The sequence below is a fragment of the Nymphaea colorata genome, chromosome 8 (assembly GCF_008831285.2).
Source record: "Nymphaea colorata isolate Beijing-Zhang1983 chromosome 8, ASM883128v2, whole genome shotgun sequence".
Taxonomy (NCBI): domain Eukaryota; kingdom Viridiplantae; phylum Streptophyta; class Magnoliopsida; order Nymphaeales; family Nymphaeaceae; genus Nymphaea; species Nymphaea colorata.
The window spans coordinates 15,295,562-15,321,180 of NC_045145.1; the positions used below are offsets into that span (position 1 = coordinate 15,295,562).

General features: G+C 38.9%; 3 protein-coding genes across 3 annotated transcripts; all 3 read right to left on the reverse strand.

The window, feature by feature from the left end:
* Window positions 1–430: 430 nt before the first annotated feature.
* On the reverse strand, window positions 431–3,478 carry LOC116258539 (vacuolar iron transporter 1-like). Its single transcript, XM_031635718.2, has 4 exons — window positions 3,134–3,478; window positions 1,661–1,746; window positions 1,301–1,415; window positions 431–926 (listed from the first exon to the last, which is right to left on the reverse strand). The coding sequence occupies exons 1-4, from the start codon at window positions 3,376–3,378 to the stop codon at window positions 629–631; spliced, it is 744 nt and encodes a 247-aa protein (XP_031491578.1). The 5' UTR covers window positions 3,379–3,478; the 3' UTR covers window positions 431–628.
* Window positions 3,479–5,001: 1,523 nt separating this feature from the next.
* On the reverse strand, window positions 5,002–9,992 carry LOC116258575 (vacuolar iron transporter 1-like). Its single transcript, XM_031635771.2, has 4 exons — window positions 9,621–9,992; window positions 7,034–7,119; window positions 6,825–6,939; window positions 5,002–5,595 (listed from the first exon to the last, which is right to left on the reverse strand). The coding sequence occupies exons 1-4, from the start codon at window positions 9,878–9,880 to the stop codon at window positions 5,295–5,297; spliced, it is 762 nt and encodes a 253-aa protein (XP_031491631.1). The 5' UTR covers window positions 9,881–9,992; the 3' UTR covers window positions 5,002–5,294.
* Window positions 9,993–13,286: 3,294 nt separating this feature from the next.
* LOC116258574 (nicastrin) lies at window positions 13,287–24,116 on the reverse strand. The gene is made up of 16 exons (XM_031635770.2): window positions 23,950–24,116; window positions 22,512–22,628; window positions 22,238–22,355; window positions 20,952–21,034; window positions 20,365–20,441; window positions 20,158–20,235; window positions 19,934–20,005; window positions 19,753–19,826; window positions 19,246–19,375; window positions 19,056–19,127; window positions 17,972–18,091; window positions 17,801–17,872; window positions 16,094–16,234; window positions 15,228–15,312; window positions 14,678–15,116; window positions 13,287–13,932 (listed from the first exon to the last, which is right to left on the reverse strand). The coding sequence occupies exons 1-16, from the start codon at window positions 24,032–24,034 to the stop codon at window positions 13,671–13,673; spliced, it is 2,025 nt and encodes a 674-aa protein (XP_031491630.1). The 5' UTR covers window positions 24,035–24,116; the 3' UTR covers window positions 13,287–13,670.
* Between the last annotated feature and the right edge of the window lie 1,503 nt (window positions 24,117–25,619).

Sequence of the window (25,619 nt, forward strand, 5' to 3'; positions counted from 1 at the left end):
ATTTGTTTTCTTTTTCGGTGTGAGATTTTTTTTTTTTTTATGGTCAAGGGTTCAAAAAAGATATTGTTTTTTTGTGTTCTTACTTGAATTGAGCAAGGAAATGTTTGTCAGTGGTGATCAAAGAGGGACTCTCGTTGCCTTCATTGCGGGGGAAAACCTTATGCAATCTGCTGTAGATGAGAGAGTTAGGGACAATAGCAAACGAGGTATTTTCATTCCCTCATTTAAAAGTTGTTATAATTGAAGAGGTCAAGGGTACTGCATACATTCTACTAGAAGAGATGGTTGGATTGGTTATTTTGCATATAAGCAAAAAAGGGCTTCAATGCAATGCATGTGTTGGAAGACTTGGAACCCAACCCATATGTAACTGGTTTTGCTTCTGCGGATTTCGGGAGTTGGAGAACGAATTCAAGAATCTATAAGCTCCTTTGAGTGAATGGAGGTGGTCTTATTCTCGAATTCGAATTGTTGGTGATACACCAGAAGTGATGCTTCAAGCCTTCAACTGTAGCGCATAGTAAGAAGAAAAAAAAAAAGAATTCCAAACGGAAATACCGGAAGACTTCTCCATTAGAAGACTCCACAGATACAGGCCTTTCAATTTGATCAGTTGAGGGAGAGAGGGTCAGGCTGCGACGACCTTGGCCATGCCGTAGGCAGCAGCGGAAGCGATGGCTCCAATAATGGCCGTTTGGAGGGCACTCTTGATGGGCTGGCTCCCCGTGAGACGCCCCTTCACGTACCCGAACAAGAGCAACGCGACCAGGGTGACGGCCACCGACACCACCATGGCCCTCGACGACTCATGAATGAACATATACGGGCTGAGCGGCACCAATCCCCCCACCGCGTAAGCTATGGAAATCGTCAGCGCACTCTGTATTGCCCTCTTCGGCTCTGGCTTCTCGAGGCCCAGCTCAAACCTGCAGCACCAACACCACCATATGTTAAGAAGAAAATATAAAGGCCTTGTTGGATCAAGTCCCAACTCTACCATTTTTTCTCCTCCTAGTTTTCTAGACCCAGCAGTTCGACCTAACCTGTGTTTCAATCTATTAGAGACGGGCTGAACTTGATTCCTATTTTCTTGGCAGGAACCAGCAGCATGGTTCAGTGATCAGTCTTTAATTCGTGTTTTACTGGACGGAGCTTGGTTTTTATATTTTCTCAATGAAATCAGGATATAGTTTAACAACGCAAATGGAACGCATTTCTGGATCATTTATGAAACTTTTCGAGTCATGAACTTCTGGCTATGCCTTTCAGTAATAAAATGGTAGTAGTTCTTAGTTCTTACTTCATCATGAAATCAACCCAAGCTTGAGGTCTTTTCCGAAGGCCTGCCACCACCAAAGCGTACTCATGCGGTTCCAATCCATACTGCGCAAAGATCTCTCCGATCTCCGCAGCCTCTGCAACGAAACATGGAGATTTCATGATGTGTCATGTTCTAGTAAATTGGCTGCATTAAATCGGCTATAATGAAATCTAAATTTCCTAGGCCAAGGCCATGAAGCCAACCTAGGCTAAGAAAGAGTACCACAATTTCAAATTTAAGCAGTTGAAGAGCAAATGTGTGTCTGCCAAGCTTAAAATTGTGAACGCTCAGGAAAAAAAAAGATTCAGTAACTTAGATTTATAGAGAATGCCAACTTGCCTGTGTCTGGAAGTTTTATGACCTCGTCCTGCTCCCTTTCCAATTCACGGTTGTAATGATCTTCTTCACTTTTAGCCGCCAGAAATCTGCGAGAGATGAAACCATGGCTTTGTTTACTTAAGAATGTTAACTACTTGAATGGACTGCTTGAGTTACGGTAAGTCGCAGCTACGAACTAAATTATCTAAAACGTTTAAGAAGAGAATAATAGGGGAAAACTAAAACTCTCGACCCAATAATACATGCCATTTTCGTTCTAGCAAGAGACGCAGTCGATCATGCATCCTATCCATTCACAGAATTAGATGACCCAGATTCCTTTGAATCAACTTGCGACTCGAATCGGCAAGTTTGCCAAATATCTCTGTCTCGTCTGAAGCTTAGCCAAGCAGATAACAAATAATTTTCAGTCAGCAACAATCCTAATAACATTAATGTAAAAAACTAAACGCGTCAAACATTCAAAAACTTGGAACTAGGATCCGAACCCCTCTAATATGGATGATTAGGCTCCCTTGAGGATACCAGAGGCTAGGTACCAGATCCTTACGTGCTAGGGCCGTAAGTAATTATCTTGGTCCTTCATCTTTTTGAGATGGTGGTTGACGGAAGAAGAAGAAGACGAAGAAGAAATAGTGAGTAATTATTGCTAGATCAATAAAAGGCCCTATGTTTTTTTTTTTTTTCCTCCTCTCAACCAACCACCAAGAAAAGATTAATAGTGACAAACATTTCTTACAGGCCTACCACATACCTATCATTTTTTCTCTCTCTCTTCATATATAATATATATCATACAAATGAAAAAATATTTTTAAACTGTCGCTAAAACTACCATGCAAAGCACCGACATTGGTCTATGGTATGGTGATAGTTTATAGTGTTCTTAGAGACAACTTATGTTGTATCAACTTTTAAACATTTAGTCATTTAGCAATATATATATATATATATATATATATATATATATATATATATATATATATATATATATATGAAGAGAGAGAAAATAATCATTTAACTTCTATGGCCAATATTTCAGCAGCACAGCACAAAAAACACGTCAATGTGTGACTTTATTATTTCCTTTAGCCAATTAAGTTTTCGTGCGGCCAACGATGTCATCATGGCATAGCGCACGAACTATCCAATTGCAAGATAGACGGTCAAGAAAACATATTGCATTAACTGCGGATGACTTGAATAGTGTTTGATAGCGGCATGAACTCATGAAGGTTTGTCTTGTAAAGTCATTATGTGTTCCATATAAAAAAACAGGGGAGGGTGTCCGACCTGACCAATAATTGGCGGTAAAACAAACACCACATTAACTGCCATTCATAACATCAAATGAGCGGTCAGCCTGTGCCGCTCATCTTGAGATGGACGGCTTCCCCTAAATGAAATAACAGCAAGCACGAAATCCTGAAAAGAGGCAAGCGAAGATGAGATTCAAGTGTGAAAGAAAAGTACCCTCCGAGGCCCATGGAGATTGCTCCGGCGACGACCTCCGCGATCCCGGCGGTGAGAACAGTCGAAGAGGAGGAATTGGTGCCAGAGAGGCCCGCGGCGAGGGCGAACGGGACGGTAAGTCCGTCGGAGACGCCGATGATGGCGTCCCTGACCATCTCCCCTGCGGTGAAGTGCTTCTCCTTGTGCTGCTGCAACAACGACTCTCCGGCGCTGCCTCTTCCGTCACCTTGGCTCCCCGTTGCCATTGCCTCTCTCTCACGCCCTCTCTCGTTTACCGTTCAACGAAGTCTGTGAGGCGATCCGGCTAAGCCTTGACTAACTAGTCCACTATTTACACGGCGAGCGAGCCGGAAAATGAGAGAGAGTGATGGATCGGATGCATCTCCTACCAAATCTGATCTGAAAAACAGATCCAAATTTGCCGAGCTGAAATCCAAATTTGATGGTAGACCCGATAGATGAGCTAAGGACCGGAGGAACCAACGGGAATTCAAGAGCTCGTGTAAACTAGCACGGCAAAATGGATCCGATAAAGTGAACCAAAAGCTTACCCCTTACAGCTGAAATTAAACGTATAAAAGGAATGGATCCAATTAGATCTAAAACCAATAGCGGATCAGGTAACGGTTAAGAATATGGATAGGGACCCTGCGGTTCAGCAGCTTGTGCCAAGCACGTGGTCGCCACGTGCTACCATGAGTGCATGTGGGCTGGAGTGGACAGTCACCTATTCCAACACTTATAGATTTGTTTATTCATATATTAATAACTCACGCCCATTTAATTATTTAAACATAAGTTGACCCTTAAAAATTAGATTTTAATATACTACCTCTCGAACAAAAAGGTTTGGATCTAAAAAAATAATTCTAATGCCAAACTTTTGATCTAGAACTGCTCAGTATACATGGAAGGTCTGTCCAGAATCGGATCCGATGTACTTAAAAATAAGGGTGATACTTCTTATCGAATCAGGGCCATCTGTGTCCCTAGATCTAGAACTGACTTTGCTATTTTCATGATTAATTGAAGCTTATGCATGTCAAATTACATTCTTTGATATATAATATATTCATCCGCTTTTTTTTTTTTTTTTTAACAAACCACCCTATATCAAGTGGGGCACAAAATGATCACACCAAGCTAATGCTATAAGAAATTTTTAGAAGATCCACATGCTCTCTTAAAAAAGAAAACCCAACAAAACTTGGTTCTTTCAGTATGAATGTCGCTTGGTGTATGGTCCTCTAATATTCAGATTTGAGATCTCTATTTCCCCTTAAAGACTAAACAAAATCCAGATTTGATACTACTGTTACAACTGCTTCAAAGTTTGCGTTTGAACTGAGCTTGAGCTGCTGTTGCAGCCCATGGATCCTTGATAAAGGCGAAAAATGTGATTTTATCTCGAGACTTGAACTCGTTGGCACGCCTTCAAATGCTTATAATTATCGTTTTGCGCCCACACTTGATAAAATATCTGACAAGGGAAAGCAAAATAAAATTGAATTGTGGGCGGCCGGGCCTTGCTGTAGCTTGGCCTTTATCATGACTGGGGCCGACATGTTTTAGCATCTATGCTTCGTAAATCAAGCGCAACTCTGTGGATTTTTTTTTTTCAGCTAGTTTTCAAATAATCTGACAGTAGATATCTAAAATAGGATTTTATACATATTTTAACATTTATGGTCTTAGTTTTTTCAGGTTGGTGCTCCTGAAACGAATAAAAAAAGAGCAGCTGAATTCAGTAGCCACTGAATCATTATGAAGCAACTTCGAGATTGATGAAAGGAGAAGCTGAAGCTCTACAGACATCCATGGATCCGTCTCCTGCTTTATAACCAATGCAAAAATGACATACTACGAGATTGAACGAATAACATGAAATTCTGCATTAAAAACTACTCCAAATATTTATATCAATAACTAGAACTGAATACAAATAGGAAGGCCTGCTGATAAATAAGTTACAGATGTAAAAATTCTCCACGCCTTAAACTGCTAACTAGCGAACGATTGATAAACCAAATTATAAAATATTGATCTTCGTTGTTGGACTCTTTGATTTCAAAGGCTGTACTTGCAAAGCTTCATCTTTTCTTGGACAATCACCTGTTGATCGGTCTCCCTCTTACCGCATAAACGCATAAAGGAGTTGGCTTTAAGAGGATTGTACTGCCCTGGCCATGCCGAAGGCAGCAGCTGATGCTATGGCGCCAATCAATGTGGTCTCTAAGGCACTCCTGAAGGGCTTGTTCCCTGTGAATCGGCCCTTCACATAGCCAAAGAAGAGCAAGGCAAGGAGGGTGACTCCCACTGATGTTACGACGGCCTCTGATGCCTTGGGGATGAACATGTAAGGGATGAGAGGAACCAGACCGCCTGCTATGTACGATGCTGCAATTGTTACTGCACTCTGCAATGCTCTCTTCGGATCTGGTTTCTCAAGACCGAGTTCAAACCTGTTATTGCCAGTAAGAAGTTTTCGGTTATGCCCATTCCAAAATAAAAGACTTTTGCTAGTTTCACAGAAGACATAATACAAGAAAAATCCTGCCAAATAGATTACTTTATCACGTTGGTCTCAGCAATTTTCTGTTTTTCTTTTTCTTCTGAATTTTTCTTCCTCAAATTCACCTGTGACTTCGCATCAGGACTGCAAATGGGTTGATCCGAGGCAGCTGAACCCCTTTAACATATTTGTTCGATGCATTCATCCTTGTTTTATTGTGATTTATTATTGTAGTACCTCTAGGACCAGTTCATCCCTTTTGACGATTTGATCATAGTTAACAGTTTACAGTAGTTCAAAATACAGCAAAAGGTATAAGGCTTTTCCCCCTTGAAAAATACGTTTCTTTTATTCTATGGACATATTTCTTTCATAAATGAGTTGCTTTGCTATGGAAATGAAAGATCGTTGTTGAACTTGATGGAAAGGAAAGATTGTTGTTGAACTTGAAAGATGATATATGGATAAATAAAGGTTCATGGATCACGCATCCCATAAAAATATTCTTCTGGTCCTTGCCCTCTTGATATACAAGCGTCCAAATTACTGTCATCGGTAGCTTGAATTGACAGAGTAGGTGGTAGGCACATATCCGCATGCATTTATTTGATTAACTTGTTCTTTCAAATCCATCCATAAATTATAGTCAATTGACAAATGTCCGCCTGCCTTTCACTAGAATCTATCATCTTTGAAATTGGATCTGTCAATTAGAACTTTTTAAAACAAAACGAGACAGATATCCTTAGAAGAAAGGAACAAAATAAGTAAATAGATTGATGTTTGAACACATTTGAAGACGGCACAAACTTAAATATCCTAAGCACATGACTATGGCAAGCTGTTAACATGCTAAAGAAATGAAAGAAGGAGGATGGATTTGTCAACCACGTTCAGCGAGGCTTGATGCATAAATTGTCTGTAAGAAGAGGATGAAATTGGAGAAGCCCTTAAGTATTTATTACTAAATTTTTTGTCGTTTTCTTTCATAGTTTTGCTCTAACTTTCGCATGGAAGCAACTTTAAAAGGAAACGGTAATCACAAAATTTGCAACTTTTGTCCCAATCGTATATTGTTGTTTGCCAAATATAAAAATTCTGCAGAAATGATGCCTATTGCCACACTTAAGTGTTTCAGGAAAAGAAAAAAAAAAAAGTTAATCTGAACGCAAAGCTTACTTCATCATAAAGTCCAGCCACGCTTGAGGCTTTCGGCGAAGCGCGCTCACCACAGGATCATACTCCTCGGGTTCGAGCCCATACTCAGACAGGATTTCTGCAACTTCAGCAGCCTCTGCAAATAATTGAAAGAGCTTCAGACACACTCACATGAAGAAGGATAGCAAGTTGGGATCGTGGTTGTGGGGCGAATGAGCAGTTGCAGTTACCTGTTTCAGGAACATTGATGATCTCTTCTTGCTCTCGTTTCAGTTCGCGGTAGTAGTGATCCGCTTCGCTCTTTGCAGCAAGGAATCTGAAAGAAAGATGACGGGCAACCATTAAACTACTGAAACCAGAGGAGATTAATTATTGCTGTATGGTTTGTCAGAGACTATGTTTCCAAACACTCGATAAAGATGAACCTATATGAATTCGTAATGGCTGCTTGATTATTTCCTAAATCAAGAAGACTGATGATCCCCTAGTTTTCGGAGTTGTTTTTATCATCAGCCATCTCAAAAGTCGAAATGTCTTCCTTTTCAAGGAGTGTCTACATTCATGTTTGTAAAGCCATGAGAAAAAGGATACTGTCAACGGTCCCCTATGGCAGAGGTGGAGAGGGAAGCAACTTAAATAGAACTGTCCACTTTTTCTCTACCCTTTTCATTCTTGTCCCAAAAAGTGGCTGCCTCAGCAGTAGAATCCGTGGCTTCCCAGCTCGTAGCCTGTGTAGTTTAGCAAAGAGGGCATCTTTCCGTGCAGCAGCGGTCTGCTACCACAGCACCGCTGCATTTTATTGCATATAATAAAACTCTAGTATGCAACAACAGTATTTTATCACATAAATTCAGACGAGTACATTTTTTTCAAGGGTGTCCTTTCCAACCTAAATGAAGGACATCTGATCACATGAAAGGCCACCCATTTGCTGTCGCACAAGTATCTTGGCATCATTATCTTAATGGTTAATGACCAAACTTTTGTTTTCAGACTTTGACAGACTGGTTAACATAAATTACCATATAGACGACCACCGCTTTTTACAGGGAGACATCAGGATCTTCTGTAAGACCTTTTTCCCTTTGTATTTTTCCAGTGAAGGGATGATGCGCCCCTTGCTTGGTTGGTTATTTCAAATTGATTTTTTCACTTGTCATCACTGAGGAGAGATTCGTCTCCTTTATTTAACATTGCAGTCGACAAATCATTGCACAACCGAAAATGGGATGCACGCCGTTGCCTTGGCTTCTTGGAGATCTGTATCGATCGTACGTGCATTTGGATCTCATCTCTATAATACTTTTAAATAAGAGAAAAGTACTCGCTACTCATTCAATTATCATATCCTCTCTCCCCACCTTTATAATCTCTGGTTCACCTATGATTTAACAAATCACACGATCTGCCCACTTACAAACGTATAAGTGCCGGTGTTATCTTTAATGAACTATGAGAGTATTCGTTTTAACATGTGGTCATACTCCAGTAAAATAAAGGAAATTATGCGTGAGATCCAAGGAGTATTTTATTATGAGATGGCATTTCACCAGCCAATTCTGTTGAAAGTCAGATCCAGCACTGTGGCATGCAGGCAAGTGGGGCCGATTGTGGCCGTGGGTGATTTATCAACTCTTTGATTCTGATCGGACTTCTATGAATTTTATTATGTCAGATCCAAAGCCGATTACATCGGTCTTCACAGTGGCGCATGTTTTATGAAATCGATAGTTTTTTTGGGAGTCTCCGGGGTGAAGTGGGTTCCACAGTCCTAAGCAGGCCACATGGTGTTTTATGGAGGTCAGCCACTCACAGTCTTCCTTACGATGGCAGAGCTAAAAATTTAAGTAAATTTGTTGAATAAAGTCTAAGTATGTAAACTAGTAGTTGAAAAAGGCCACATGAGTGTAAATATATGTACTTTTACATAAAAATAGGGGGACATGTGGCTCCCTTGTCCTATTTGTTGCTCACACAGATTACATATTAGTGCCCTTCAGCCAAAAATTTTGGCTTTGCTATTCTTTAGCGAAGAGCATCCTGATCTGGTTTCGGGCTCGATAAAACGGTGCAGCCTTGGTTCGACCACCAGTTTATTCAAAAAGAGAAACCTAAAAAGTTCAGTAACTTGTTTAATGATAAATACTTTCCAAGGAGTATATCATGGAAAACGCCACGACCACCTGCCTTTTAAGACAACACCATGAAAAAAACTAGACAGGAAGGTTGAACAAGTTGTTCAGGCATAGTTTTATAAAATCAACAAGAAGACAAGCATGTTTGTTAGTTTCATGCCATATGGTACTAAACTTTAAAATGTAAACGTGGCTAAGACCTGATCAAACACGTGCCTAGGAAGCTCAACTCAAGGTTGGTGCAGAAAAAGGTCCACGGTTCAACACTTCGAACTAAACCAATTCTTACTTCAAGGAGAAAGCCATGTTAAAAAAGTTCTACCAGAGAGTTTATATTGTTCTTCTACCAGTGATGGTGATGGTGAGCTTCAATCACCACCAAGGGTTCAAGCTTAACTAAAAGAACACCATGAATAAACTCAGACCATATAATCACAACACTAATCTAAGAAAACAAAAGCTCAAGCAAAGAAATGACAAAGTCAAGTTAATCTAATCTTAAGAAAACTAGAGAAAAGCGGGTGTATCCATGCGTGCACGCAAGTGTGTCTGTGAACCCAAACGGTTCTGCGTGAGGAACGGACCCCGACATGCATGTCCGGAAGCATGAAATGGATCACAAAGAGTAGAAGAGGCCGGGGGTGGCCGCGATGATGGTATAAGAAGTTGGGTTTAGGTTTACCCTCCGAGACCCATGGAAATGGCGCCGGCGGCCACTTCGGCGAGCCCGGCGGTTAGAACGATGGAGGACGGGGCGTTGGCTCCAGAGAGTCCGGCGGCGAGGGCGAACGGAACGGTTAGACCATCGGAAACGCCGATTATGATGTCCCTCACGATCTCCCCCGACGTGAAGTGCTTCTCCGTGTGGGCCGGCTCGATCAGCTTCTCCATCACACCATTGCTGCTACCGTTCTCCAAGTCGGGCGCAGACCTCACCGCCATTACTCCTCAAGAACGAAAGGATTCAAGAAAAAGAAAGAGCGATGAGAAAGAGGGTAGGACTTGACCACCTTGTGAGTCCAAGAGTGACAAAGGAATGGCAATATAAAGAGAGAAAAGGAAACGGTGGTCGCCAATAGACAATTAAAAAAAGGAGAAACGGCCAAGGGGAAGACGCAGCCCCTTCGGCCTTCACCTTTTGTCATCCTTGTTCATTATTAGTCATAAAGTCCCGCTACCTTCTGGGACGGAACGTGGCCTTCACACTCCCCAAAAGCTCACTTAATATCGTATTATCGATAAACAATGAATCAATAATGATCGAGGAAAAGGCATCAAAGATTTCACCTCTGTAATTTAAGAAATTAAACGAAAATCGTACCGTTATAGCTGTTGAAATTATTCTCTATGAAGTTTTCTTTGGGTTTTGGAGCAAGATCATCACGTTGGCATCACCATAAGTTTGAAAAAAAAAAAAAAAAACTAAATTCACGACTTTCACGCGGCTTTCACACTGCCCAGAATCTTTTTATAAGCCACCGAGGGCAGGTGATAAGAGATGAATCGCGTAAACTATAAGGTGTTTAGTTGAAGATGATCAAATTTAAAATCAGCCATTTTTTGGACTCCACAATCGTCGGTCAGTCTGCACCCTGAAGATTCTTGATTGAAAAATTAGAGCTTCCTAATTAAGAAATTTATAATAATAATAATAATAGTGATAATTAAATCTTGATTATGCAGTAGGTGGGTGTCCCCATGAAGGCCCCCACAAGAAGAAGAAGAAGAGCGTCGTTTCTTTGTGTTTGAACATCTATTGTTCAATTATTGTTGTGGGGGACGCAGAAGAAAAAGGGAGGCGAGGACGGATAGAGGGCGCGTGGTGGGCGTGTGGCCGTCAGCCTACTCTGGCCGCTTCCGGCTGACGAACGTGGAAAGTGGGCGTCGGTGGGCTCCCACTCTTGTTGTTCTGTCCCCATCAATTGTACAGAAAAGCACAACAGGACACGCAGATTGGCAGAGGCAAGAGCACTTGGCTGATCTGTTTTTCTTTCTTTCCTTTCCTCCATGGCCAAACTTGGACGACTCTTGCACCTAGCTGTTGAAGTTATTTCTGGTGGAGAATGCGCCTGCCGAAATCTAATCGAATAAGATTTATGTAATAGTACTTGAAAACAGAAAAATCAAGTCTGTTTCAAAATTTTCAACCGAGATGTGATCTCTTGAGCCCGAAACTTTCAAATTTATTCCTAAACATTTACATCTGCAAATTGATGGCAAGAACAGGCAATCTCATTTTTCTCAAGTTTCATGAGGTCTTATCTGAAACATTCAATAGATCTTATCCACGAATATGATTGTGAGTTTTTACGTTTTCCTAAGCATACTGATTACCTCCACATGGTCGAAATTTGGAACAAAAAGATTGAGAGCTTAGTTTGTATTATTGTAAAATTTAATTTAGGTTCTTTCATGTAACAAAGGTGTAAGTTTCCTGGCAGATAACAAAAACGAAGTAAACCCACAATGGGACTTTGGGCTTCTTATCAATGCAGAGCCACCATGATTCAATGAATATGCTTTCTTGTCTGCTCTGTTCATGTTAGAGAGTTTCACAAAGCAAAGATTTGTCAAGCTGCCGTCGGAAAAAAGGTCTGGTTCCTTGATCTGTAGGTAAAAACGAACTGAACCCAAGACTCAGTCTCTCATTTTCCCACTGAAGAGACGCCATGGATCGATGAGCAGGCTATCTCATCTCGTGACTTTTGCTCGAAAGCTTCACCGCAACCAGAGGTTTGTCAAGGTGCAGTTCAGAAAAGGGTCTGTTCCTTGATTTATAGAAAAGAACGAACTGAGCAAGAAGCTCAGATTTTAGTCTCTTTTCCTTAGAGAGAGACGTCATAAGTTGCTGAAGGCCATTGCTGGACAAAATTTCCACCGGCAAGGCTGCAACTGAGAAGGCCAGGCCTTTTTTTTTTTTGCCCTTTTCAGAAAAGCCAAATTAAATGTGGGCTATTTGAAAGTACTGTTGGCGCAGTAAGGTACTAGATCATATAGGTAGGTAATTTGCTCGGAGCCCGTCTCATTATTGAAGATTATGTGATTCAAATCTGTACACGCATGTTATCGCAATAAACTATTGTTTTTTTAATTACTACTTATCAGAAGGCACGGGTCACTGAAACCTACTCCTGTCTTTCTCTCATTATCATCAAATATTTAACGCTGTCTTTGTCTCTCCTTCGGCCCCAGCCACGAGACTGACCCACCTCTCTCTGTGTCTCTCTTTCATATTAATGTTAGAAGGACCAAGCTTAATCAATGTTAGTTTCAATGAGCAACAGTGTAGCTGGTTGGTGAGAGTCGTATCATTAGTTCAGTTCTTGTATCTGCTATTCCTTTAGACTCTAAAGGTAGCACACATTACTTTTGAGGTAAAAAAGAGAATAATTGTAAGTTCACTCAAGTCCTGACATAGTTTGAGAGGGTAAAAGAGAGTGTAATTGTAAGTTCACTCAAATCTTGTATCTGCTATTCCTTTAGCAGACATTACTTTTGAAGTAAAAGAGAGAATAATTGTAAGTTCACTCAAGTTCTGACATAGTTTGTAAAAGAGTATAATTGTAAGTTTACTCAATTCCTGTATCTGCTATTCCTTTAGCAGACATTACTTTTGAGGTAAAAGAGAGCATAATTGTAAGTTCACTCAAGTCCTAACATAGTTTCAGATGAGAAAGGAGAAAGACGGGTGGCTTCTGCCTCTAGGGGATTACCCGTGGCTAAAAAAAATCAGTCCTAACATAGTTCACTCGTCTGGAACAACAATTTTTTTTTATGGGGGGGGGGGGAGAGAGAGAGAGAGAGAGAGAGAGAGAGAGAGAGGAATCCAACACGATACCTCCAGTTTGCATAACATCAGCATCTTGCCTATGTGCCCATGTAGCTCCGGTTTGCATCACATCAGCATCTTGCCCTGACTGGAAGGCCCAACTATTCAAAACTTGACCGATACGACGACAACTCTACCAATATCAAGTCATATCTACCAATGCGTCCCGGCCGGGCAGATCCATTATTTTTAAAAATAATTTATATTTTTATCATTTTTTTTAAAGCAGGCGTATCTTTTAGGGTTCCAACGGGAAAGGAAGTTTGATCTTTACAACACTGACTCCAGTTGGAAAAGTCTTTAAAACACTAGCACTTCGGCAGTACGCCAGGGAAAGGAAAGGGTCACGAAGTTTTACGCACGCACCTCTGAGTGTAAATTTTTTTGTTAAAGGAATGGAAAGCAACTCCACTGAACTTGTCATTTCATCTTAATGATCAGGGATCGCGAAGGCAACTTTATACAATTCAGATTTATCATCAACGTTATTTATTTTCAGCTATCCTCTGCTAAAAAAAGGGATAAAGATAACGTTTTGAATTTCTCAATAAGAACTAATACCAAATTGTGCCCAATTCAAAATATACAGTAGCAAATTTTTGCCTTTTCCAAGATCCCCGTCTTCAAACGAGAATCTATGAATCATTTCCGAGACAAACATATGGTACTTTTCCCATTTCTGCCAGCCCAAGCCAATCTCTGGCTCCCAGACTGCAATTCTCGGTTGCCACACTCAAGTGAAACAGAAGAGAAGGTAAAGCCTGAAAACACTGTATAAGGAGCTTGTAAATTCTGCAATCATCTGAGCGAGGCTTGTTTGTGCGTCCATGGATGACAGTGCCATGATCCCTCCGTTCTCGATTGGAAGCCTGATTTCAAGGACTAGAACTGACACAACCTTCTCTAGTCACGCTTGAGGGATTTTCTCAAAGCTGCTTTGGCTGCAAGTATAGCCACATATGAACTGATGGTCAATGCAATTCCAACCCAGAGGATCAGTTGATCATATGTCTGGCTCTGAACTTTGTAGGCACGCAGGCCTATGCTGTTCCAAAAGCTCTCCGTCCATACAGGATCTACTTCTCCCAAAGGATCCTCTGCATTTGTTGCAACCAATCTCCATCCATTTTCAAATTTCAATCTAGTTGAGTATGCAGGGACATACCTGAACTTAGTGTACAAGATCAACAAAGCATCAGAAACGCTGGAATAGTGCTCTAAGTAGTAAGAGGAAAAGCAAAAAGAAAGTCATATTTTCTATGATAACTGAAACATGCATACTCAAATGTGCCTAGTGAAATTTATGGCAATTTGCATATTTCCTGTCAAGGCAACCAAACAATGAAATCTATATGATTGTTCCCATAAGAATCGAAAGTTACCTTCTTTGGTTGCATGATACAAGTTTTCCATAAAATTATTAAACCAATGGCCAGAAAGTTTTCATAATCATTTTAACCTCGAAAGCCATATTCTTCACCAAACAACATGGTTCAAGTGTTTACTCCTAGGAAATGAACAATAAAAAGATGTGTTTATGAGTATATGGTGCCAGTTTCGGAAAAAAAAAAGTTGGAAATTTCATATAATTTCAGCAGGCATTATATGTATCTATATACATTTCTTCGTGTATATATATATATATATACACACACACACACGCGCGCGCGCGCACGCATACACATATAAACTTCTTCCAGATCTGCATTTTGAAGAAGCAGGAGAAACCAAATTCATGTTACAGATAAATTTTTACCATGCCTGAAAGCATATATACCTGTACACAATCATTCTCTTCTCATAACTATCGATTTTTTACCATGCTTGAAAGCATGTGTACATGTGAACCAACATTTAGTTTCCATAACACATGGATGTGTTCTTGTACAGGAATAAAAAAAGTAGCTAACCTTGTGGTGGATATGACACAAACACCCTTCCCTGTTTCTGCACCAACACACACTTCAGTTGGACTTGTACAACCTTGTGAGCATGATGAATTACTGCTAGCCTTGCGAATAGAATTCCGTTCAGCCAGAAAGTTCCAAATAAATCGAGATGTATCACCAACATTCTCTAAAGATGGCACAGCAACAGGAGAACCAAGCATAACACCAACATAGTGATTTGGGCAAGCCCCATTTGAAATTATGAAATTCCTTGCAAGCTTACAGGAGAATCCTGGCTCACAGGTCAGTAGGCAAGCAACTAATTCCTCAACCAATGATGCATTGATATTTATTGAAGAAAGAATCGAGCTGCTAAAACCTGATCCACTGCTAGCCAGGATATACAATGCACGTGCAACCACAGCAGCAGCTGACACTATTGAGGTGGTGTTAATATTAGCTGCACAAAGAACCAAAAAATAGGTTTTCAGTAGCCAAAACAATCAGATACTGGAAGCATAAAGCTTGCAAATCCAGCCATCCATGTATTTGGAAAGGCAAAAAGGCATACAAGAATCGTCTGGGTGGCTATAGTAGAACTTATTGGAGAAGACACTGTCAAACTCTTCAAGAACAACCCCAGCAGTTGAAGGATTCTGCAATTTTAAGAACGGATACTTGTAAACAACAAATAAAGATGACTGGAAAAGCTTGAAACAGATCAATGCAAAGCAAGAAACAGCCGGTTGAGAACTAAGTTGTTATAACATTAATTAAAAAGAAAATGGTTTTCTAACGAGCATCAAACTGCATAGACTTTCTAAATGAAAAGTGAACCAATATTGCCAAAATCCTGTTTGACAAGGACGTGTAGACAAAAACATCTTGTGGCAGTGTTTAACTTGTAAATCTAATTTCTTTTCAAGGTCCAACACAAAGAAATAACTTCGCCTGGTCATTCATGACTCAGTCAGATCCTCTTCTATTAAATTTTTTGACCAGGTTGAGGGCCAAGTCGCCAAGTGAGGCAAATGAACTTGGGAGTTTTAAAACACTAAGTTGAACAGATGGTGATGCCATTGCGGAAGTGAAAAACATTTTTCAGTTTAGGACAATATTTTGGCAAACATGAAGTTTCACAGTTTCAAGTTGACATGGTTTGAGGCCCCTACTTGAAAGTTGTTCTCAAATGAGGCATATATCAGAGAAATCAGAAATTTGAGGTCCATAATTGGAATTATGTATAGGTGAATCCTCAAATTAATAAAACAGTAAAATAAGCTCCACAAGTTCAGTCCATGTCATCCTCAAGCCTTGAATTTTCTCCTTATACGCTCATTTGCAAGAGAAAATAGTCAGAAAACATGTGCACAAACCCATTCAGAAAATGCCAGTCATGCATAGGCACTGGTTAAAACTGAGCATCATTAAACTTACCTTTCTAAAAAAGGGCATTAAAGATGATGGAGGAATGCCAGGATTTGAAGAGCTTGCATTTTGAATCACTATTTCGTCTGGTTTAAGTGAGGCAGCAGCTTTCTCCAATGCACTCAAGATCTCCTTAGAACCAGATGATTCCTGCAGTAAGATGACAAAGGAAAAACTATTGCATTTATGACATAAAAGGACACTAGCAGCTAGGCATTTTTGTCTAAAGAAAGACAGGCTTTATGGATTCCGGTGTTTCCTGCATGAAAATTTGCAGAAGTACATTATATTTCATCTAACATCATAGTATCACTCACTAGATAGATGACGGCCAAACAATTTGCTATGCAATAGTTGAAAACTGAAAAGCACTCACAAAAAGAGCTCCCTGTGAAAAAAAAAAATGCTGTCGAGTAGGTTGACTCTTTAAGCTGACAACATAAAGTGCACATTTTTAAATTTTTGACACATTCAAAATGGCAAAAGTTGGAACTTGGAAACAAAGAAGAAGATAAGCATGTAAATGACATAGGTAAACTGGTTGTGCTGATAATTAAGATTTATAAAAGCAGCCTAAAAGAAATTATGGCTGCATGAAGAATTAGCAAGATATGTTGTCCAAAGCATCAAGAACAAGGGTGTCAAAAAGAAACTGAGATGGCTGTTCAAAGCATACGGAAATTACCAAATCCATTAGGTAGCGTAGGTACTTAATGGTTGATGTCCATGAAGGGGTCTAAATTTGAATGACCACTAACAGGAAAAAATTGCTTTACATTTGACACTGGTACAGGTACGCTGCTGTTGATGGTTCAAAAGCAACACAATGATAGACAAAAATGGAGAGCAGCCTCCTCCAGTAATGGCAGAGCCAAGGCTAGGGAGACTGGAATCAAAGACGCCATATCAACACACTTAATAACTTTGTTCACATAGGTTTGACCAACTATATGCCTCCACAAGCTGCTTACCACTAAATCCGCAGAAGTGTGTAACCATGAACCAACAAGAAAAGCTATCATTGCTGGGTCAAATAACATAGCTGGACCAATCAGGAAGCACTACCCCTACTGGTGGATCCCAGACCCCAAATCTATTGGGCACAACCCCAAGGTTAAGGGGAAGAAAGAAGAGAACATCTTTTCCCAAACAAAGGCATGAGCATAATGACCTCAATTGTAAGAAGCCCACCACTGAACCAGCTAAATTCAACCTTAAATGCTTAGACCAGGCTGGACCTCACCAACAAATTTCTAAATACAACCAAAACAAACCTAGATTGTGCCTAAACCATATGAGCAAACAAATCAGGCACAGCTCAACTAGTATTCAGCATAAACAAATTAATATAATGCATGTTCTGGAACATTACCAACCAATCAAGGGATAAGAGAAATCTCCTAACACACTAAGAACCTGCCTTAACAAAATAAATTGGACAAATTCCAACCCTAACCTGGCTAATCCAATTGAAGCATGAGGCAACTTAATCTCAACTTGCTCAAAGGACTGTAATCAAACTGCAGTAACTGCAGTAACTGCTGTATGTCTGACCTGAACAGATGTAGAATGGACTACCCTAACCATAACTAGGTACCCCTTGACCAAAAGAAAAAGTAAAAGTAAAAACTATAATGTCGTCATGCAAATCTGTGAACAAAACAACAGGGTTAGCATCTCATTCTAATTAGTAGCTAAAGCAAAGGAGAGTCATACCTCTTCAACATGACTAAAGAAAGTTGCCTTCCCTTCACTAAAACCTTTTCCAACGGATCCAACATCCAGGACCTAATCCAATATAGGTGTAGAGAACATAATCACATGTCACATAAGGGATAGTCTGTTCAGAAATCCAAATGAAGGATGTTGATGTAAAAAGAAACGTACCTTTTCAATTAGTGAACTTTTCAAGCCGACAACACTTTCAGATCCTAAATCTAATTCATGTAAAAACCTTCTACTGCCAAGGTATCCCCAGGCTTCACCTGTAAAAAATATAAAAACCAGCTGCATAAAGATAGGACGGATTAGTAGAAGATCAGAAACTAGTCTATAGAAGAAAAATCTTTCCAGATCAAACAATAAACTGCTGTGACATATATTAACTGCAATTTAGCAGCTTAATGAAAATTATTTTGCCATACAATTATGACAAAACCTGTTTTGGCTACAATGTTAACTTAATTTCCCTACATTTTTGGGCTAAAGGTGATAACAAGGTAAGAAACAGACAGATTTTTAGTCTATCAGCTTTTATCCTATCTTCTTCTGCTATAGACAAAGTGTCACAATGAACCAACATATAACTTTTCATAAATTTTACCTATCCCATTTTCCTGATGCTTCCTGTTCCTTTATCTCTTTGTGCATGTGCACGAGAGAGAGGGAGAGAGAAAGATCATTATCTTTCCTTCATATGATCTGCTAGGAAGATAATGGTCGAAGGAATGAGAAGGAGAAAATGGATGAGAAGAGACAACAGCCTAGGAACACTGAAGGCAGAGGAGTCAATATGAAAAGAATCTACATTTGACAATCTTTACAGGAATATACTTGACCCTGGTATTATATGCATAGAGCTGCTGTACAATGTGCATTTGAGAAATTGTTATGTGGCACGCACAGGGATAGCTACAAGTTAAAACTAAAAACTATACTATGACTTAGCACCTCTCCTCATCCCATCATCCCTACAGTTTCCAATTAAATTGGATAAGCTCATACACAAGAGTAACATCAATCTCAGGGTCGTCATGATACTGAAAGAAAACCATTATAGCATATAAGCACATAACCATCCCTTGGTTGCATGGATAGACAACATACTATATGCCTACATAATTTTGGCTATGCTTATGATTATGATGAAACTCATGGCAAACTCGAAAATTCTAGTGGCAGAACCACCATTGACATCAGACAAATGAAATGAAATAAAGTAATTCCTTGTAACAATTTATATCTGACGCACCTGTTTTCCAAACTCATTTACATTGTCCACATGAGAGAGAGCATCAATTGCTGCCAATAAAGCAATCATTCCCTGAATAACATAGTCAAATCAAGTTAACAAACCATTAGTAAATTGACCTAACATCCTGAAAGACCAACAAGACAAAAAAATTGCAAGGTGACAAAATTTAGTATCTAGTAGTACTCACAGATAAATGGGAATCAGCTCCAAACGTTCTGTCACGAAAGAATGATGCAGAATCTTGGGATGCCATTGCAAGTATAATAGGTTTTTCCATTTGAGATGAGACATTAATAGGTGGTAGTGAGGACCAAACACTGTCCTTCACAAGAAAAGAAAAAAATGCAACTCAATTTCACAAAGACGAGCTCAACTTGTAACAGCTAAGATAATTTTGCACAAAAAACTGCAGCACCATCACAAGCTTTTCTTAATGATGAAGGCAAGTAAATAAGCAAATTGCAAGAGTAACCATTACAGAACACAATCCAAGGCAGCGTTATAAAAAGATTACTACCCTAGCCTTAGCCATGAAATAAACAATAAACTACTTTAACAAAATCATATAAGATATAATGTCTCAAGATGTACAGATCCACTTTATCTATTGAAGAGAATAAATATGAAGATGACTATTCACAGAGACATAGAAAAACAAGATAAAGCAAGAGATGACACACCGTGAAGATTTTACCTGTATCCCCCTAATGGAAGACAGGACTGATCTTTAAGACAAGTTTCTGAATTATGATTCCCAACTTTGGTTGTCTAAATCAAGAACAATGAAACTAGAAATTAGAAGAGGTACAGAACTGTAAACATGAGTGTGTAAGTGCAACAATTCAAAGCCTGCAACATTAGCAACAGAAGCGCACCTGCATTACAACATCAAACTCTGCAACATCTACATGGAATTTGTCATTATGTACCTCAGCGCTTTCTACAATCTGAGGAGCGATGCTCAACCAACACCAGTATATATAGGTCATGACAAAAAAAAATGCACGTAACATCAGGTAAGCTTTTGAGACAGTCCTCTTCTCTACCAGTATAAATATAGGAATTTGACTTTATACACATAATTTAACTCAAAAAGTACCTCTTCAAGTTTTAAGGTGCTATTTTGGGAGAGAAGGAACACAGGAAAATCATAGCGGTTCCACATTACACCAGATCCCTGGGATGAATATATACAAGTGATAATGCAAATTAAGTTTAATTAACATGTAAAAGATAGCGAACGCTACTAAGCTATAGGAGATGCATCATGAATTCAACAGACCACAAGGAATCATACGACACTTACAGCTGGGTTCCAATTATATTTGGTATTCCTGTATGGAGCAAACTCAGCCTGTGGAAATTTTCCTACTGGTGAGAACCCTGTGATGTCAAAGAAATTTCCACAGATCATAAACTTTTAATTGTGCGCATAGGTTTATGAACTCAATGTTTCCATAGTAAAAGTAATGAACCGTAGTAGGCAGGAATAAGCGAAAGACTGATGGTTCTTCACATCAATGTTGAATTAAGAAAGCAAAAAGGCGGGGATTCAAAGTTCACATGCAGCCCCCTAGTTTTAGTTTAATGAAAAACCATCATCCCAAATATGGTACTCGACCTCTATAACCCAACCAACTAGGAAGATTAAATTCCTACAGAATTGCACACAGACCTTTTAAATTTTAACTTAAGATACCATACAATAACTATCTCATGATCTGACATTAAGCATTCTTAAGTTTGTAAGATCAGATTTACATAGTTTCAGTATGCACACAACATAGATAATTTAAAACCGTGAAATTCACATAACTCCAACGAAATTATTTCAATCAAATGGAGAAGCAACTCAATAATTTTAATTCTAATTATATTAAGAAGACAACTAACCAAATATTTCATTCGAATATCCAATATTAGACTTAATCAGCACGCCGGCTATCTTTCGTGCTGACTCCTTATCGGAATGTAACCTAAACACAAAAAGATAAATAAGAGTCCACTATAAATGTTTCATCTTCCTCAAAGACAATAATTGATGTAAACAACAACGGTAAAAATGAATGGAGAGTAAGAGACAGAGAAAGAAACAGAAACAAAACCACGACAAAAAAAATCAACAAGGTAAGAGATACAAGGGGATGAGCGTGTTATTGATTTATGCATGTGCTCTCTGCAAAAAAAAAGGAAAAAGGACATGCAGATAAATGAAACGTTTTCACAAATATAGTACCATGTATGATGGCATCAATCATGTTGAAAGTACCATGTATGATGACATCAATCATGTGAACATGATGTTTAAACAAGATCCTGGACTTGATGAATGTTACCTAAGGTCTTAATTTTTGCCCCTACACCTTGCCCACTATGCCTACATAACATACTGTCTTCAATTATATTTGTAACAACTAACTTCCTTTCCTTGAGTAAAAGAACAAAGTTAATCAACTACCCAAAAATAATAATAATAATTACGCCAAAAGATAAAAGATGACATGCATCTCCGTGTCAAAACAAGCAAACAAGCACCCTATGAGACAAAAATAGTTCAAAGATGGCTGCAGTGACAAAAACTAACATTTTTATCAATATAATGGCATGTGCATGCATGGTTATGTACATATATATAAGGCATAATGCGAGACCTTGATGGATAGGAAGGTGTTCTGCAAGGTTATTTCACTTCCTCCAGCCAAAACAAACGAGTGTACAGAATGCCTGCTGTGCTGATGTAGGACATCTATGTCACCAACATCACAAATTAATTTCCTTGCCTTATTTCAGTGAAAGAGATAGACTTTAATTTACAGGAGACAGTTTATATATAAGTGCTTGCATCTTTTCAACTAGGGGTACAGAAATTGACCTAAAAGGATGAGATTTCTGGGTCACAGCTCCTATATGTTTCCAGCTGATGGTTTAGCATTAAGCATGATAACCAGATTAGTTTAATCTCCCGAAAATAATAATTAATAAATCAGTGAAGAAATTTACACGACATTGCACAGTAAACCCATGAAAAAGAAATGGGTTAAGCTAGCAAGCTTGGAAAAGATGCATTTGAAGACATGGCATAAAGCATAATACGGAAGAACCATGAGCACCAGGTACATCAGGAACATGCTTTCTCAACATGAAAAAAATGGTTTACAATCACCAGTAAAAAGCAGTACTTGTTAAAAAAGTCTTCCATTTTGTCTGGTGGAACCAAAACGGCAGAAGGTGAAACGAGCTTAAACATGTCATTTGTGAACCTCACGATGGGTGCAACAACCTTCACACGACCAGGATCTGTACAAGCAGAAGCATTCTTACTTATAAAAGGCATCAACGGCCCTCTGTCCTTATGAAAGATTATCGTGCTCACATTCCCTTTTAGCCTAAGTGACTTGAAAAATATAGCAGAAGAAAAAATGAAAAATATCATGAGAGTTGTTGAAGACTTACTTGCACAACCAATTTCACCAGAAATGTTTAGAAGTCGAACACAAGGATAGCCATCAACAACCATGTACATCTTGTTCTGAAGATCAGGCACTGATTCTAGGAAACTCTCTTCTACTCCTATAGATGGTCCAAAACAAAATCATCAGCTACCCCAACACGTAGAGTATACATACCCCAATACACATATATCTTATATATAGCCTGTGCCTTAAATGTGATTTTCCCATAAATGTGTGTGTGTAAGAAAACCGGTAGCTATCAGACTCTCATATGCCGACTTGTTGGAAATTACCCAGGTTGTTGATTTTAAGATTGGGTGGTAGAGATTAAGTTGAAAAAAAATGAAAACCCAATTGCATTTACAAGAGACTTAAATACCCCTCAAAAGAGGAAACAAATTGAAATTAGTTTTCTTCATTGAGACCTCTTGTCTCCTTTGAGGAGTTTCGGTCTCTTGAAAATACTATTAGGTTTTCAGTTTCTTCAACTTAAGCTCACCATGTGGATTCCTTAAAATCAACAGGCCAAATAGTTCCCATAAAGCCCGGGTGTGAGGGTCTGGCAGCTACCGGTTTTCCTTTATACATATTCTGTATTTCCAGTTAATTTTTCAATACCACCTGCATGTACCTACATCAAATCACGTGGACTGAATAGCACCATAACTTGATGATGCAGTTTTACTACGAACAGTTTTAATTAACTTCTTACAGAGAAGGCATTCAAGGATGCTGCTCATTTCCAGGTCCTTTTTGTTTTATAGTTTTCTTAATTTGACCATGCTGATAACTCGTAATACTCGAAACTACCATACCGCTTATATGGAATCAAGCTGCTACGACGCACCGATATACATGAATACGTAAACTAGAAATATTGAATTCAAACAAGAACGTGTTTGGAAGAAAAAACCTCCCTAAGCATCTAAAATTTGGGATTCTTTTGCCTAACTGGGGAAGTTTCGTCGCTGAACTACTTGAACAAGGTTGACTACAAAGAGATGCAAGCAACACGTATTTTATCAAGTTCCATTCTCTGCGGCAAAAATCAGACACTGCCCTCAATGAAAGTGGAATAAGAAGAATACTCTTACCGTCCCCCTAAGCATCTTGAATTTGGGCACGTAAATTCTTGCATTTAACACCATCCAAAACGAGTTCCAAAAGGAACTCAAAACCAGTGAAACTACATAAGTGACCAAAAGAAATGGGCAGAAGGAAGGAAAAAATGCAGAATCCAGCGCCACGAACAGATTAAGCGAAAGAAACTCGAGGGCATTCTACTGCGAACAATCATTCCCGCAGGCATCATAACAGCACGAAACCACATCAAAGAATACGATCGGGAGCACATCCATCAAAACAGCAACCATCCAGACTAAAACTAAGCAAAAGGAGAAACATAAAAAGTGAGGCGGCAGCAAGAAGAGGGAAAGTACCGGCCGATGAACGATGGACGGAGAAGAGGAGAAGGATGAGGAGGACGAGGGAGAGTAGACGATGGTAATGGAGCTTGAGAGCCATGCTGTGTGGGCGTAAGCCTCTCCCTCTCCCTCCGATTGTCCCCCCACGCGTCTGCGCTATCGGATTCAAGAAGACGAAGACGCGACCCAGATTGGGGCCGAAGTCTCCTCTTTTGTACCGAACAGTCTCCCGAGCGAATCAACTCGCTTCCACTGCCTATTCGGAACGTATCGCTCTCGTCGCGGATTCGTTCGATACGTTACCGGCGTTTGAGACCCGGGAACTAGGAAATATTCACTTAAAGACCACCCTTTCTTATGGGAAGCACAAAAAGGGCATAAAGATTCCGAATTTTATTATAATGGTCTAGCTTTTGTTAAAATCAAAAAAGGGGTCCAAATTAAAAGGTCGCCAGATTTTTGCGGTGCTTGTTGAAATTATTTTTGTCTTGATATAGTAAAGAAATTTTAAACTTGTTTAGCAATTGGATCTTTTTTACATTATTCAGACCTTATATCTGGCTTCTTTTATAAAAAAATAAATAAATAATTTTTTTTATGAATATTTCTAAGGAAAACTAGATCTATTTATCAAATGTTGACTACTCTAGCTTTCAGGAATGGGGATCGTATACTTAAACAATCAGTAGATATTCAATTCCGCAACTTAAAACAAGTTTTGGTCGAGCTAAGTAAGCTGCACAATGAGTACAGGATACGATAAAGCATATAGGTAAAAATATATATGTTATATATATAATAATATACAAAATTCTCAAAATTAAAGAAACGTGAGAGGTAAATAAGGACAAAACTTCAAAATTAAAGTAAAAATTAGGTTTGAAAATATAAATTTTAAAGTTTTAAAATACGGCCATACCAACGGACCCAATGTTTAAATGTCATTTTACTTTTCTAACATTTGTTGTTGTTTTGTTCTGGTACAAAGTAATGTTATCAATCTTCATGCCTTCAAGTTTTCGATGTACTTAATTTTCTTATACTTTTCTCATAATTCTAGCTGTGCTAGTAATAGATTCTCAGGATATGACATTAGTTATGTCAATACATCGTATTTGGACCGAATATTCAACTGAACAATTCCAAAAAAAAGTGTGAGAAAGAAACTTTAATATTGGATTAAGAAATTAGACTGGATTCGGATTTCATTCCATCGTACTCAGAACGGATTTAGTTTTTAAATAAGTATTAGACATTAAATGCTCTTACATTTTAAAAATCGATTAGGTTCAAAGTTTGAATTCAGATTCTAATATAAATCTAAAAAACGTATTTGGATCGAATCTGGATTGTGAAATCAGATTTAAGATTCAGATTTGAATATGAATTTTTCATTCATATTTGAATCCAAATTTTGATTCTGAATACATGAATATCTGAAAAAAATTGATACGATTAAGAGTATACCGGATTTGAATATGAAAGAAAGAACTGTAGAACAATTTTGCTGAACTCTCATTTGTTTACACACTTTCTTGTCAAAATATGTCATTCTCGAGACTTTTTTTTTGCTGAACTCTCATTTGTTTCACACACTTTCTTATCAAAACATGTCATTCTTGACACGTAACGTTGGACTGATCATCTACATGAGTAGCTCATGAGGAAGGCAATTCGATCTTTGA